Below are 17398 nucleotides of genomic sequence, written 5' to 3'. Positions count from 1 at the left end.
CAGGCATGCCAAATAACAAAAGCTAAAACTAAATGGGTACAGTCTGGTACGGCAACTGCACTGCCTCAGACCAGAAAGTACTGGTGAGGGTGGTGAAACCGCCCAACGCATCACTCCCTGCAATTGAGTCTATTCATCACAAAAGGTGTCCGAGGAAGGCAGGCTGCATTGTCAAGGACACCCCTCTCATCCCAATCATGGACCGTTTGCCCTCCTCCCCTCCGGGAGGCACTACAGGAACCTCCGCTCCAAGTCAAGCAGACTCAGAAACAGCTTCTTTCCCTCAGCTGTCATATCCCAGAACTCTGTACCACGATGACAGCCCCCAACCCCCCATACCAAAACTCTGACTCTATTTAAGCATTACATCACGCGCAGGAGTGGTTTGTGAACAATAAACCATGCCTAGGGGTGGTCGTTAGGCCCGAGGCCCAGCCGAGGGTTGTTAGACCCCCCCCAGGCATGGTTTATTGTTCACAAATCACGACTGCAAGTGGTGTAATGCTTTTATACAACTGCCACATTCATCAAACCTTATTGCTATACAATAAACACACATTAATCGAAGATTTATTGAAAAAACCATCCGCCAGAAAAAGTAGTTCCCACAACAAAAAAGAGAAATTGCCTCCATGTGGAAGCAGCTCGGAAGTGCATCCAACCAACTAACACATCCAACTGTGTGTTATTGGAATCCACCTGCCTTTCAACTAAGACATCCAACCAACTAACGCATCCAACTGTCTTTCAACTAAGACATCCAACCAACTAACACATCCAACTGTCTTTCAACTAAGACATCCAACCAACTAACACATCCAACTGCCTTTCAACTAAGACATCCAACCAACTAACACATCCAACTTTTCTTTAGTTTTTAATTATGAAGTTAGTGGTTGTTATTGGAATGATTGAAAATGTTATTACCAGATGCAGAATGGGTACAATATAGAGTTGTTCCGATACCGATACTAGTATCGGAAATGCCGCCGATACTGCCTAAAATGCTAGTATCGGTATCGGCGAGTACACGTAAATTCTAGCCTCTGATCCCATGATGTAATTTATCTCCTGCCGAGTCCTGCGGAGAGTGAGGATTATAAAATGAACATGTTTTAAAGTGTGATGCTGTGTCATTTTAACAGCAGATAGATACACTTTCTTAAATTCCATTGTCCCCGACAGTGCGGTGTGACGGGGAGCTCGGACGGGAATCGGGATGTGTTTGGCTGGTGTTATGATAGCATTAGCTGGAAAGATAGCTAGTTGGAACAACATCCGCTTTTAACGTTACATCAAATCAGATGATCGCCTGTCCTTTCTCCAGGACCTAACACTGTCCGTGACCGTCTATCAACAATAATGCACCCACGGTGAATTGTATTTAAGTTAAGTAGCTACGGACTAGCGTTAGCTGACTATTACTAACGTTATCTTAATGTCGATGCGGGAATGCGAGCTAGGTCAGTTAGCTTAGCTTGATAACGTTACCGTGTCTAAAGTTGGTGCTATTCACATAATCCAGCAATAATGGCTGCAGACCTGCAAGCAAAGTACAGCAAGTGCCAAAGGATAAGAGTCTGAGGCGGAGTTTCAAAAGAGAATGTTGAATATTTATTTTGCATCAAAAATCACAACATGAACGGTCCATCTGCCACTGAAGACTGAATAGGGTATATCTGCAGAGCCACTGAGTAGCGAGTGCAACACCGTTTAATGTCCGTGTGGATCATTGGAGTAGGGTATATCTGCAGTGCTGCAGCCCATACTCATTGATTAATGATACTAATACAAATCTATACAATCACCTGTTGTTGAATAAATACCATACGTTCTAGTTATTACTAAAAAACAGTATAACAGTATCTAAAAAAAAAAAAAAAAAAAAAAGTATAATTTATATAATTTTTTTTTAAATTTTTTTTTTATGCACTGGTATCGGATAAATATCGGTATCGGCCGATACCCAAAGCTTAGGTATCGGAATCGGATCGGAAAGGGAAAAATGGTATCGGAACATCTCTAGTACAATACAGTATGGCTCAATACCATAGGCGGCGGGTATATATAGGCTAGGGGGGGCTATGCCTACCCAGAATATTATGCTCGGAATCTTGAAATGTATATAATATGTGCTCAGGCTGCTGGCTATTGTGTGTGTCTTGTGCTGCAGCCGGCTGGCCGAGGTGTCAACGACGAAGGTGTCAATCGGTGGCAGCGTTTAACATTCCAGGTACAGGCAGTAACCAATCACGCATAGGCTCAGGTTAAATAATGTAGCCAATCACATCATTCACATGATCATCCTGATCCCGCAGGCCGCAGTAAGCAACATCTGTGTTCTGAATTTCAGCCCGCCGATCGCTTTGTAGCGAACACCAGCGCACTATTTTGAGTCAAATTTCAAAAAGCAAAATACAGTATTTTTCCAAGACATAAACAAAGTAATTTAGAAGCTGCACCGGGCTGGCCCTGGGCATAACTATGGATCACCTGAGGCTGTATGTTGTTTTATCTTGCCATACAGGTAGAGCTGCCGCGATTACCGCATTACCGCGGTATCGCTGTTACATCACGGCCACCGCAGAGTAGGCTGAATACCGCGTCACCGCTGTTTTTTTATAATAATAATAATAAATTACCCTCCTCTCGTTGGGCTTGCGGCTCTGCAGATATACCCTACTCATCTATCGAGGTTCCAAGCGACCCTATTGGGTACCAGAAAAGTCACGTGAAACATTGCAGACCACTGATTGGTCAGAAGAGAGACGCGTCACACGTTGTAGCGTCATGCAGTGTGTTACCACCAATCGGCAAGCGCGTATTAGGTTTTTACTTCCTGAATGTCAGATAATCACAACACGGCTAATAACGTTAGCTTTAACTCTCCGCCGGAGTGGACTACATCGATCCTAAGGAGTACTAAACGAGACATAATGATTTTACTGTCTGCAACGAATGTTATAACAAAAGCCCTTGTTCTATACACTTGTCTGATTGAAAACTTTATTAACAGACCGCAGAATGGGACAACTCAGCACGCTCTGAGCAAAGAAAGGAACTGAGATATGAATAGAGTATTGCTTGCCTTGCTATTGTCCGGTAAATACGCTGATGTTATTGAACGTATAACTATATAATGTTAATGCCACAAAACGAATGCCTTTATTATAAAGTAGTAACTTTATAGTAATAATAATAAGAAAGGGTCGGGGGGGTTAGGGGTAACCACCCCTGCCCGCGACACCGAGTGAACGGCGCACTTCGAATCCGTGTTTCACTTTCAATAACTAATGCGTGCTTGCCGAATCCCAAACAATATTCATGCTGCAAAGTCATCCTCTAAAAATAGACATTTAGACTAGAGGCAGGCTATATGCTATAAAGAGTAGACTACTACTACTAAAAAAAAAAATGCATTCAAACTATTTTTTTTAATTTTTTTTGTGCATGCGGTAATAACCGCGGCGGTAGGAAATATTTTGCAAATTTGTGCGGTAAGGAAATAATCAATACCGCGGCAGCTCTACATACAGGGCTTGCTCTAAGAGGACATGATGAGAGTCCGAGTTCATCAAATCATGGACACTTTTTAGAGCTACTGTATGTACATTGTTTTCAAAGCATGATGAGATCTAAATTACGAAAAACTTTCACTTCATTGCAACTTGTGATTCAAGTTGTGAGCGGTCTTTCTCACCAAGACGAAACGTCGCATTTATCTGCATTAAGGTAAGACAATGGTTAATATTAGGGCTGACCTTCGAAGCTTTTTTTGGCAATCGAAGCTTCGGGGCCGAGCTTCGATTTTAATTCGAAGCTTCGAAAAAGAAATAAAAAAATTATTAAAAATAAATTTTTTTTTTATTTTTTTATCTTATGTTGTAGGACTTGTACAGCACTTTCATAAACGTTGTTGTTTTTAAATGTGCTCTATAAATAAAGTGGGTTGGATTAATTAATTAAGTAGCCCCTTTCGTGACTGAGCCAACAAGGTTTCACTCGGCTGTGTGATTTAATTCAAGGTGGATCGCTGTTGTCGTTTGAACAACTTCAGATTTCATGGGAACTACCAATCCCCCAAATCAAGAATGTTTAAGATGAATGAAGTAAGATTTTGATTATTTGAAATATGGCCTGTGTAGACTAAACTATGCACAGAATTATGTCAGTCTACAAGGTCCGGATTCTACATGGTCCGGCAATGTAGACCTTGTAGACTCCACTACAGACCAATTATCAGTGAATGTTCATGCATTTTTAAGAAGGGCAACTTCCACAAAAAAACAAAGAACTCACCAAAACATCTCAGTAGCACCTTATCTAAATTTTATTTCCTATTTTGTTTATTCATCCCAGTATCTTTCTTTCTTATGTGTGGAATTCTACAAGGCATGTAGGTGTATATGTATTTGAGGATGATATCCTTCAAACAGGCAATAGTGATGATATAATTTGGGCAGTGCTGAGCTGGGTTACTTTCCTCCAGTGTATTTGTCCCCCGGCCCCACCCACCCACACACACCACACACACACACATTTACATTTAGTAATTTAGCTGACGCTTTTATCCAAAGCGACTTACAAGTTCTGTACGACAAGACAGCAAGAAGGGTACAACTCTATCAGCTGAGTAACAATGTTTATCAAAGTGTTGAGTGTTACAGTGTAGGTTAGTTTATTAGGAAAAGTGCATGACAGTAAGGTTAGTCACGGTTAGATTTTTTTTTTCTTTTTTTTTTAATCATTTCAGATAATGGTTGAAGAAGTGAGTCTTTAGTCGACGGCGAAAGATTGGACGGGATTCGGCTGTCCTAACTGGGATGGGTAGTTCTCACACACACACAAATCGAAGTAAAAAAAAAATTAAAAAAAAAAAAAGGTGACATAATATGTCATTTTTTTTGTTTATTATTTTTTTCATTTTTTTTTACTTCGATTTGTGTGTGTCTTAAATACTTCGAAGCTTCGTTCGAAGTATATTATACTTCGAACGAAGCTTCGAAGTATTTAAGACAGCCCTATATATTATTGGATGCCTTCATTTTAACACTTAATTTGCACTATATGAAATGAGTGGGGCTCGCTGTAGTAGCCTAGTAGTGTGTGTGTGTATATGAAATCAGAACCTGGACAGCATAATTTGCGTGCAAGTTGCAACCAACAAAAAAAAAAGGAAAAAAAAAGCGAGGTCCGTTCTAAAAATAGCCTTCCCTAATGTCAAGCTCACCCGCCGCCTATGCTCAATACACACAATTGTTAAGGGGATGCAGACCTACTTTCTATAGAACTTCATTCTTAGATGCTTCTATAGAAAGTAGGTAAAACAAATTAAAAAGTTCTCTTTGCCCTATAGGAAAAAAAAGTTCGCCCTATTTTTTTATTTATTTTTTTAAACCTACTGTAGGCTTAAAACCCACGAGGCCGATGCGATGCGCATCTCGATACGCTGCCAACAATACGATACATTAACGATACATTTGAAGCACCGGGCGATGCAATGCGATACAATTCACCCCCTGTTGAGATACGATACGATACGATTTGATTCAACATAATGCGATTCGGGGCGATACGATGCGATTCAACACGATGCAAAATAATGATACAATTTTATGGTATGACAGAGGATTTGGTTGTATTCCTTATATGCAGCTTATATTATTATTCAAAATAAAATAATCTACTGTAAGACAATTTATATAAAAACTCTTGGGTGCCTAAGAAGACTTTTGCATAAACTGTCTTTTCTATCCACTTTAGCTAAAAACACACACACAATGTATATACACACTACTACTGTGAGACAATAATAATCATACACAAAGGGATAATGGCTTATAGCAGACTTAATGATTTATTTATATAAACGTTATTTATATTGTAACGTTTGGCCACTTTAAATCATTAGAGAGAGAGAGAGAGAGAGAGAGAGAGAGAGAGAGAGAGAGAGAGAGAGAGAGAGAGAGAGACAGACTCCCCGTCGACAGTTGATGATGTCACACACTAGGGTAGGTCACTGATTGATTGAAAAGTTTATTAACAGATTGCAGAATGGGTACAGTACAGCTCAATACATACAATTGTTAAGAGGATGCAGACAGGGACCGAAACTAGAGAGCGCCACCCGCCATTTGCGCTCAGTTTTTACGTTTGGCGCCTCCCACTGAGACGTCTGAGCGCCGTGTGGCGCTCAATCAAATAGTCATGTGAAAACCGAAAATCATGATCAAATTCTTTAGCGGAGTTCTCACTCGCTGTCTCAGCAGACATGAAGCGTGCACCGCGCACTGCTGCTGCTACCCCCTCCCCACCTGTTTCTGTATGCTGCATGTAAACAGAGGCTATTGCCTCCGAGTCACCGTGACGTTAGTTAGCACTTAGCACTGCTGCTCCTACCCCCTGTATGCCTGCATGTAAACAGAGGCTATTGCCTCACCGTGACGTTAGTCTAGTCAGTGTGGGACCTTCGTGAGATAACGTTAGCTACCGTTACAAAATGACCCAGTCAACTATTCACTTAGTTTAATACACGAGGCATTGTGTAACGTTATCCAGCCGGCTAGCTACGGATAGCTCCCGACATCAACAAATCCTCCAGCAATAGTCCAGTGCATAATACCTCCGTTGGCTAGGTCAGTGGTTCCCAAAGTTGGGGTCGCGACCCAAAGGTGGGCCGCGAGCAGCCACGGGTGGGCCGCGAAATGATTTAAAAAAAAATAAATAAATAAATAAATAAAATTCCAGGCCACTGAACTTAGAAGCAGGCCAGGACAGTGTTTCTAGTTGTATTCTAAAATTCTATTCTATTGTATTCTAAAATGTGACTATATGGTTTTATATTAACTTAATAAATAAACAAAAACGAAAAATCTACTTATTTCAACGAACATTTCAAACTAAATAACATATTACCGGTATGCACATAAAACGCTGAAAACAACCGAAGCAACAATAGTATTTTAATGAGGCTATTATTATTATCATTATTATTTTGCAACAAGTTAGCCCTCTCATAAATAGCACATATAAATGAATAACTAACTTGAACTAACTTAATAGGATTGAAGTGATAAAAAAAAAAAAAGCCTGACGATGTCCATTGGGCCGCGGCTCTCTGACGCCTTATTTTCTGGGCCCTGGCCTGAAAAGTTTGGGAACCCCTGGGCTAGGTAACTAGACGCTACGAAATGTCGCAGTAAACTAAACAGTTCACTGAGGCGTTGTCCCAACGCCATCCAGCAGTAGCTACAGATAGCTCTTGGCATCAATGTCCTGGCTACAACAACAACATGCGTATTCGAGTCCCTGGTTTACATCGCATGAGAGAGGGCTGCTGACTAGGGTCCAGGTGCAGCGCCGGAGAATTATTTTGCATGCTGAATGTAGCGTTTAGGGTCCAGCTGCACCCCCGGAGAATCCTTGCTGGAGCTGGAGGCCACTCGAGTATACACACAGACAGTGGAGCTGTTTGCAGACAGCGAGGTGGCGATGTCTCGCAGATAACACAACCACAAGTATGATTATATAATATATATATTTTATTAAAAAAAAATCTATATAAAATAATAAAAAAAAAAGTATCAAAAAAAAGTTGGCGGGTAAGAAATATGCTTGGCGGGTAGATTCTTCCCATCTACCCGCCACTGGCCGGTGAGTCAAAAAGTTAATTTCGCTCCCTGGATGCAGACCTGAGAAAGACTTTCGTCTTGTTTCCATCAGGGTCCCCCATTTTCAATTCATCATAGGATGCGTCGACTCTATACTTTCCGTCAACAACACACGGAGCCAGGCAGCCAGCCAGCCTGGATGGATTCATGAAGCGATATGATTAAGAAACTAATAGCCAATAAATGTGAAGTTATCTTTGAACCCCTGTTGTCAAGCGTCTTCAATATACCCCCCCCCCCTCCTCACTAATGGAACTGGTGTTGCAGAGTTGTTAGTTAGACACTAGTTTAGCGTTAACTGAACGGCTAACTAGCGTTAGCTGAACGGCTAACTAGCATTAGCCATGTTGAATTCTATTCATGTCTCCTCCTGTTTGTTGATAACTGTGACGCGGCTCTCCCCTTAGCAATAGTATCTGCTGTGTGTGCAGTCATAGTGCACTTCTGACTAGGGTGACCAGGTGTCCCCCTTTTGGTTGTACTGTCCCACCATTTGACCAAATGTCCCGCGTCCCTCATATTGAGAGGATGTCCCTCTTTTCGAAGCCAAAAAAAAACATGCGTCTAAAAGCCCCTCCCTACAGACAGTAAACGTAGCAACCCGCCTCTTGTCCACACACATTGCTCTGATTGGTTATAGTACTTTAGCGCGCTGCTTGCCTGCTTGTGACGTGACTGAGTCGTGACGCTACCTCATATCGCAGATCTGATTGGTTATAGTAATTTAGCGCACTGCTCTGCTCGTGAGAGTTGAACTTGTGACACTACCTCATATCGCAAATCTGATTGGTCAAAAAAAACACAACAACATTACAAGCGAAAGCAGTAAAAAGAAACGGACCTGCAGTTACAACCAAGACTGGCAAACGACACATGACTGGGTGAGGCAGATGGCAGGCAATCCGCAGCAGGCTTTCTGTGTTTTGTGTCATAGTTCGTTTTCAATTGCGTATGGAGGAGAATACGACTTGAAGCGCCACAGTGGACGTGAGTCTCACTTGAAAGTGGTTCACCAAAAAGAAACATCCAGATCTATGGATACGTTTCTTTTTAAACCATGATAGCCAGACGGACAAGGTCACTGCAGCTGAGATAACAAGTGTCTATCACACAGTACAACACTCCCATTCATACAGGTCAGCCGACTGTGGTATGAAACTAGCTCCTGTCATTTTGCCAGACTCAGTTATTCTAATACAAAAATTTACATTATCTATCTGTCCCACTTTGTCCCACCAAAATCTTACCGTTGTCCCACTTTGTCCCACCAAAATCTTACTGTTGTCCCACTTTTGGACTTTTTGCATCTGGTCACCCGACTTCTGACAGAAGTGGATGAGAGGAAATTATATTAATGCATCGGTTTTGAGTGATGCAAAGACGCTACAACAAGATGCATCGCGAGTTCAGCCTGCAATTTTGCCGGTGCGGACTTATTCCACCGGTGCACTTGCATCGTGAACGTGTATGCCGGCGCACCGGTGCAAATCGATGAATCGTCACATCACTACTGTAGAGGGCCTAAACTTAACCAGTTGGAAACCAAGCGTACAGTAATAAAATTAGCAATCAATCAATCAACTCAATAGGCCATGCTCACTTAGAACAGCACAGCACCCAGCTCTCTCTCAGTCTGACTCTCCCCCGCGTTGCAGACAGGAGTGTGTGTGTGTGCGTGTGCGTGTGTGTGTGTGTGTGGGGGTGTGTGGGGGTGGGTGGAGAGCCAGCGTCGGACAGTGTGAGAGTGAGGGCTGCAGTCAGGGAGAAGGAAAAAGAAATTGAAAAAAAATGCAAATTAATCAATCAATCAATCCGCAATTTTTCTTTTGTTACACAATGATTCATGACCCATAGATTACACAATCCAACATTGTGTAAGAGACTAAGACATTCACCGTGACAGAATCGCTTGATATTTAGTCGTTATGACGCCATCAACATATCCATTTGTTAAAGATTATTGTCCGCCATCTTGTGATCCGGCGGAGTGATGTGATGTGATTCGGTTGTGGGCGGGTCCTGGGACCAGCAGCGTGGAGAGTTCCCTATACATACGTGTAAATGGACTGTTTCAGCCAATCAGAATCGAGAAATGTGCATGCCGTTGTATAATGCTCTATACCAGGGTTGCCCAACCTTTTTTGAACCAAGATCTACTTTTTTATTTACCACCTAGCCCGAGAGCTACCAGCCAAAATAGTATATTGTAAGCCGTCATTTGAGGCTTTATAAAAGCAGCATAATGAACACAAATCTGTCAGTGCCGAGTCCGACCTCATCTTAAATAACAAACATTGCTTGTTGTAGTTAAGGAGAGGAAGAGTTGATTTAGCAAAAAAAAAAAAAAAAAAAAAAAAAATTTAAATAATCGAATTTTATTAATCAAGATCTACTTGAAATCAGCCCGCGATCGACTGGTTGGGCACCACTGCTCTATACCCTAGGCTCTGCTACCTTTGGAGTTTGAACTCTGTTGCCTATACTGAATTTATACCTACCTACCTCATACTATAGTCTACCCATATAACTCTGTATGATAACATGTACCAGGGTTCGAAATTAACGGGGGCTTGGGGCATAATGCCCTTGAAAATGGACAAAATGCCCTCGAAAATCAGTTAAGGGGGGCACTTAATGCCCCCGACAGTTTACTAATTATATATATTTATCCGGTAATGGAGCGTCTGTGTATCGTACGGTTCAGATGACGCGCAAATAAAAAAAATTATTTGGCGGAGCCGGTGTTCTGCACTGGCTGCAGGCAGCAGCAGCAGCACTGCAGCCAGCCAGGTGCTAGTCAGTTTGTGTAAAAATGGCACGCACAATATAAATCAATCTTCATTACGACTTTAAAAACATAGCCATTAACATTACATAGGCCTACACACATCTTGCCATAGCGTTAGCAGTTTGTACAATGTTTGTAGCTGTTAGCTAGCTAGCCCTTCACAACAACAGCTAACACCGTAGCTACTAGCTACTGTAGCAGAGGAGGAAATGGGAGTCTGAGAGGCGGGGTGTTTAAAGACAATGATAGGCGTTTATTTAACATCCAAGAAGGCTAACATACAACTGTGTTTTACTAACTCCAACCGGGACTATTATCGCTTTCGCGCTGCTTGTTGATGTTATGAACTGCTCCTAACGTGACCGGAGCTGAAGGTGCCACACGCTAAAATGTCCGTGGGGACCCGGCGCCAACCCATAGATAGTTCCAACTCACCGAATTACGTAATCCACCACAGTTGCACTCAATATTTAAATAATGTTAGTCTAAATAAATGTAGACAGAAACATAATAATTTCAAGCAGAAAACGAATCTTTCCATTAAGAACTGACAATCAGGTAATTTAAACATGGTTGACATTGTTTTTGTGTGTTTATATTAATTAAAGAAAGGAAAGTCTAGTGCTGGCTGAGCATCTTGTTTGTTTGCACTAAGTTAATACTTTGACAAATGTAGCCTATATTTTTCAGTCAGTTCGGTCTTTGTGTGCCAAACATTATTTAAGGCTGTAAACACTGTAAACATTTTATTTTATTTTTAATAAATGAGAAGCATGTTTAGATTTGAGTGTTACATTTTTTTTAATAAAAATTAACGTATATCGAACTGAAAACCGTGACCCCAAAATCGTGATACGAACCAAACAGTCCATTTTGTGAACCGTCCCACCCCTACCGTTTATCATAAAAATTCAGTGCCCCCGAAATACAAAAAAAGCCCCCGAAAATCAATTAAGGGGGGCAAAAAAAGCCCTTGAAATTTTTTTTTAATTTCTAACCCTGACATGTACAATAGTGCTGTATATGGTTTATATACGTCTAGATATTTATATTTACTGCATACATTACTGCATACAAACTTTATTTAACAGATTGCAGAATGGGTACAATACAGTACGGCTCAATACACTACAAATACAATACAACAATAACTATGTTATGATGAATTGAAAATGGGGGACCCTGATGTAAACAAGACGAAAGTCTTTCTCTGGTCTGCATCCCCTTAACAATTGTGTGTATTGAGCTGTACTGTACCCATTCTGCAATCTGTTAATAAGGTTTTCAATCAATCAATACACACAATTGTTAAGGGGATGCAGACCAGAGAAAGACGTTTGTCTTGTTTACATCAGGGTCCCCCATTTTCAATTCATAGTGACATTTATGACATACACAACATACATGACATTTATGGCATAGGGACATACATGACATACAGGTATTTAGTACCGTTACATTTGTGACATGTAGTTTGTGCTAGTATAGCATGTTCTAGAAATGCGTACTTACATGCAATGTAGGCAATCAAAGCAAGGGCCACCAACAGCTTCATCATTCTTCTGTTTAATCCTGATAACATCCAGAGGATCCGCTTCATCATCTGCTCAATGCAACATGGAGAACCAGGAGACGCCACAACAAGTCCAGGTCCAACTACAACATTGCTCAATCAGAACTGACCCGCTTCCTCCTCAGTCCAGGGATTGTTGATTTCTTGGTACATTTGCCAGGCTGTTAGTGAAGTGGACAGTTTGTTATTATTATTAATACCAGATAGCAGTTGGGCAAGACAAGCTAGCTGGCTATAGCTAGCTAGCTGCTGTTGCTACGTCAACAACAGTGAACCAGCAGCAGCAGTCCTACGTGGCTAACGTAACACTCAGGTATCTGGTGCTAGCTGTGAGCTAACACGCTATATCAACTCACTCACTACCAGTCAATGGCATCTAAAGTTATTCACCGACGTCGCTGGTGACCCATCGTCGTAATTTAGTGCAGTCCAGTGATTTAGTTGTCCATTTAAAACCCACAACACTGAAAGCAAAGATGCTGAAAGAAGCCAGGACTGTGTAGAGGTAGAGCCTAGTTAGCCACTGACGTTAGCTAGCTGGCTAACTAGTAGCATTAACTACTAGCAGCAACCTACTACTCAATTAACTGGCAGGATATTATCTCTGCCGTTCATAATAGCTACAAGGAAACCGCTAACAACCTTTTTAAAGTAAATATCAAACGAACAAAATGAACATTCATGTTATCTCTGCATTAGTTTCCCCGCATGAGTTTGTGTTCGTATCTCTGCTGCTGGGCCGAACGAGAAGACGATCGATGATTCGGGAAGCATCGACTGAGCAGCTTTTGATTGATCCGAGCAGATTGGCTAGGTCGCTTGTTTATGACGTAGATTTGACTGAATACGATATTTCTGACCGTTATTAATAATATTTAGGTATGTAAAGGAAAGAGGATGATGTCTACTGCTAATAAGGAGTTGATGTAAACCAGCCAGGCATTACTATCAGACTCGGATACATTCATCATCTTGTTGTAGTCCACAATGGCCCATTCATAATAATCCTTCAAACATTATGGGTAATTTTCCGGACTCTCCAACTGACTAAACACACCATTAATAACAGCTTGCTGGTTTTCATAAAAGAAAAAAATCTGACATTACATGAATTTGAAGTTTGGTGAAAGAGATTTTGTAGTATAGGCTATATAGATAGGCATATAAAGAGGTAAATGTTAATAATACTCACACTATTTAAAATAGAGATATGACAGATGGAAAATAAGCTTTCTGGAACTTTCTCGAGGAGAAATTCCACCACAGGCTTTCATACGAACTCGACAGATATATATAGATATAACCAATACAAATTAAATCAGGAACAATAAAACGTAATTTTTTTTTGTTCAAGTCTGAAAGACTATAATCACTAGACAATTCCGCACGGGGAAATTGTGAAAGTGTGGGCTACGGGGATGGGGGTGTGATGGGCGACCGGCGTTGCGTTCTCGTCGAGCATGAGACGGAGCGGCGGGCCAGATCTGGTAGGGGTAGTGGGGGCATGTATTGAATGTGCTTTGAGCGTATGCCTTGAGTAGGTGCTCGCGTAGGGCCTCCCTGTTAGCGTCCGTCGCCGGCATGGGGAGCGTGGTCGACCTAGTCGGCGGCTCCGCACGCTGCAGGCAGTCGCATAGTCCTGAGGTCGCCAGATTCACCTCCCCAAGCGTTGGGAAACTGTCGGAGATCATACCCAGATCCACGCAGGCTGAGCGGGAGAGGAATATGTGATCGGACGAGTCCGTCACATACGCGATTTGGCGCGTCTCCAACCTCCGAGCATCGTTGCTGTCACCGGAGAATCTGACCACCACGGCGCCGAGTATCCGAATGCCTTCGTTGTTCGCCGCCTTCATGGTCATGGACACGGGAATGAGGTCTTCCGTACTCAGGCCCATTCGTTGTGCTACCTTTATCCCGATCAGGCAGCTCTGGCACCCCGTGTCGGCCATGGCGGGCAGGGTTACCGTGCGGGTGCGTTTCGGGAGGTCGAAGCCCAGTGCTCTGTAATCCTCACGCTTGGCAGTGAGGGAGAGGTTAATGTAGGGCTGCGGGTTGGATGTGCGCTTCATCCACTTGTCACACATATCGTCGTATAGGTGGTGAGCGAGGGGGAGCGTGTGTAGCTGGTCGCCCGCGCTGGCCACGGTGAGCGTGCATAGCTCGACAAAGGCTACCGTCTGCTCGTCGGACACCTCGTTTGTCCTCTCGAACGGGGGCTTATCCGACCGACCACCCAGGCAGACCTTCTCAAGGTGGTTTTGGCGGCCACATTTCCGGCACGTCTTGTCATATCCGGGGCACTAGTCGCGCCTGGCGCGCCACGGGGGCATTTTGCCGTGGCCCATCCCGCCACAGTAAACGCACGTTCCTTCAGGCTTGGCCTTCGGTGTCTCAGGCCTGGTAGCCCCTCTGGTGCGGAGATCCTGCTGTTTCCCCCGACGGTATGAGCTACTGACCATATCCGTGCTCTGGGGGTCGAGTAGGCGCGACGCTGAGCGCTTCCCAGACTCCTTTGCTTCGATGTATTCTATCATGTCCCTTAACGGAATATTCTGGTTCCTTTCACCAAGCAGGTCGAGCTGTATTTCCTGGTCCGCGATGCCGCGTCACGTAGTATTTCCTCTGTGAAGTCGTTGACTTGATCACACCCTGTACAGTTCATCTCGTATTTGCATGTGTCCGCCTGCCCTTTCAAGCGGGCGTGGAACGACCGGATGGGCTCCTCGTGTCCCTGTCGCATGTTAGACAGGGCCACTCGGGCTACCATGATATTCTCCGCGTGGACGGCGAGCGTCTTCATGGCCGCGAGGACATCTCTCTCATCACTGTCCACCAGGCTCCTGCCCGCCGAGCGAGTGAGGTCCTTCCTCAGATCCTCCTCGCAGCACTCTAGAAGCTGTGTGACAACATCGGGTCCGACGAGTTTGGTGCCCCTCTTGTACTCACCCCAGCGGGTTATAAAGTATGACCAAGTCTCTGCTGTCCCGGCAAGCGCTATAGAGGGGCGCCTGAGCTTCTCCATTTTGGTATTAGCCCTCGGCGTCCTGGAGGCTGCAGCATGTTCCGTTGCATGTAGGTTTAGCATAGCCACTACCACTGCTACCTCCTTATGTTCAGCTACATATTCACAATCCTCGACAGGGCATTCAACTTGCACAGACGTCATTGGCACTGTATTCCCAGTAGCTCCACGAAATTAGCAAAGTAGATTTATCTACCAGTTTTGTCCTGCAGGTGGCACCGTTTGTATACAGATTCCCGGGTGGCGTTAGTTGCCGACTGTCCTGTAAGGGTTTGGCCCGTGTTGCTACACGGACACATTTGTATGTTGCACGTTAGTTCCTGACTGACCTAGAATTAAAGAGTCAACGTGATCACATCTCTCCGTCTATTATTATCTGTGAACTAAAGGTATAAGGTTTACACAACATGGTGTCAGAAGTGGGATCACTTAGTAAGAAGACGAACTATACAAAATAAAAATAAAAAAGAGAGACGACGATGAAATGGGAGATGAAGCAGCCCTGTTGCCGTCGCTGCCACAGTTGGCTCCGCTAGGCAGGTTCGACTTCAATAACATTAACGAATGGCCGAGATGGATGAAGCGGTTTGAACGCTATAGAATAGCGTCTGGTTTGGATAAACAGTCAGAAGAATTCCAGGTAAATGCCTTCATGTATGCGGCGGGAGACGATGCCGAAGATATATTAAGTGTTTTGCCGCTCACAGAGGAACGAAAAAAGAAATACAAAGACGTCACGGATGCGTTCAACGCACATTGCGTCAGTAAGAGGAACGTCATATTTGAAAGAGCATGTTTCAACAGAAGGAACCAAGAACCGGGTGAGAATGTTGAATCCTTTATCACTGCTGTACACACACTGGCTGAACATTGTCAATTTGGAACCCTAAGAGAAGATTTGATAAGGGACAGGATTGTAGTAGGCATAAGAGATGCCAAGCTATCAGAAAACCTGCAAATGAATGCAGATTTAACTCTGGAAAAGGCAATGACTAAAGTGAAGCAGAGTGCAGCAATAAAGAAACAACAGCCCGTCTTAAGAGGCACTGAGCAGCAGGCAGCTGCACAAGTGGAGGCCATACAAAAAAATAGATGGCAGAAAGCACAGCAATACAGAACTGACACACAGTCTCCTGGATGTGGCAGATGTGGAAATGTAAAAAGACACATGTGGAAAGAATGCCCTGCCCGGGATGCTGAGTGTAGAGTGTGTCATAAAAAAGGACACTTTGCAAAGACATGCAGAACAGGAAGAGGGGTCCATGACATCACACTGGCACACACAGAGACTTCTCAAGATGAAGAGGAGGACTTTGCGTTCCTGAACGTAGTGAACCTAGAGGAACCTGAAGATGAATGGCTTGAACTGTTAGAGTTGAATGGACAGGAGGCCATATTCAAGCTGGATACAGGGGCCCAGGTCACAGCGGTGCCGAGCAGCATGCACTCAGTTGAAAAACATGGAAATCTACAGCCACCACAAAAAGTACTGTATGGACCAGGAAAATACAAGTTAAATACAAAAGGCTGCTTCAGTGGTGAGCTAACCATTAGAAAGAGAACAACAGCACAAATAATCTATGTTGTGGAAGAACTAACCAGGCCCCTCCTAGGCCTTCCTGCAATAGAGGCGCTTGGACTCATAAAGCGGCTGCACACAGTCGCAGCCCAGCAAGAGGATGTCAAGGTTCAATACCCCAAAGTATTCTCAGGCTTAGGGAAGCTAAAGGAGCCCTACAAAATTGAGCTAGAGCCCGATGCTGTCCCATACGCCCTGTCAACTCCACGTCGTGTGCCCTTGCCCCTACGAGAGACAGTGAGAGCAGAACTGGAGCGCATGGAGAAGATGGGGGTGATTTCCAAAGTGACACGACCCACACCGTGGTGCGCAGGCATAGTCGTGGTTCCCAAGCCGACTAAAGGAAAAATACGGCTGTGTGTAGATATGACACCTTTGAACAAATATGTCAGAAGAGAGAGACTCATCCTCCCAGCGGTGGATGAGACACTTGCCATGCTTGAAGGGGCGAAGATATTCACAAAGTTGGATGCTACTGCTGGCTTCTGGCAAATCCCGCTGGCAGAGGAAAGCAAGCTACTCACAACCTTCATCACACCGTTCGGGCGGTATGCATTCAATCGCCTCCCGTTTGGGATTTCATCGGCCCCAGAGCATTTTCAACGCCGTATGTCACAGATGATAGAAGGCTGCACAGGTGTCCAGTGTCATGCTGATGACATACTGGTGTACGGAAAGGACATACAGGAGCATAATGAGAGATTGCACAGGGTCCTAAAGACACTGGAGGCAGAAGGCCTGACACTGAACAGTGAAAAATGTG

General features: G+C 43.6%; 1 protein-coding gene across 1 annotated transcript in view; it reads right to left on the bottom strand.

Moving 5' to 3' along the window:
• Positions 1–12802, bottom strand: part of uxs1 (UDP-glucuronate decarboxylase 1) — a gene marked incomplete at its 3' end in the record, with an annotated part of 129316 nt that extends 116514 nt beyond the window's left edge. The window contains exon 1 of the mRNA XM_084314388.1: positions 11971–12802. Coding sequence (XP_084170514.1) covers positions 11971–12061 — 91 coding nt within the window. The 5' untranslated portion in view covers positions 12062–12802. The remainder of the gene's footprint in view (positions 1–11970) is intronic.
• Positions 12803–17398: the final 4596 nt, after the last annotated feature.

The sequence above is a fragment of the Notolepis coatsorum genome (genome assembly GCF_963971535.1).
Source record: "Notolepis coatsorum genome assembly, chromosome: 5".
NCBI lineage: Eukaryota > Metazoa > Chordata > Actinopteri > Aulopiformes > Paralepididae > Notolepis > Notolepis coatsorum.
The sequence above is the reverse complement of the archived record's forward strand: the minus strand, read 5'-3'. Positions and strand labels throughout refer to the sequence as shown.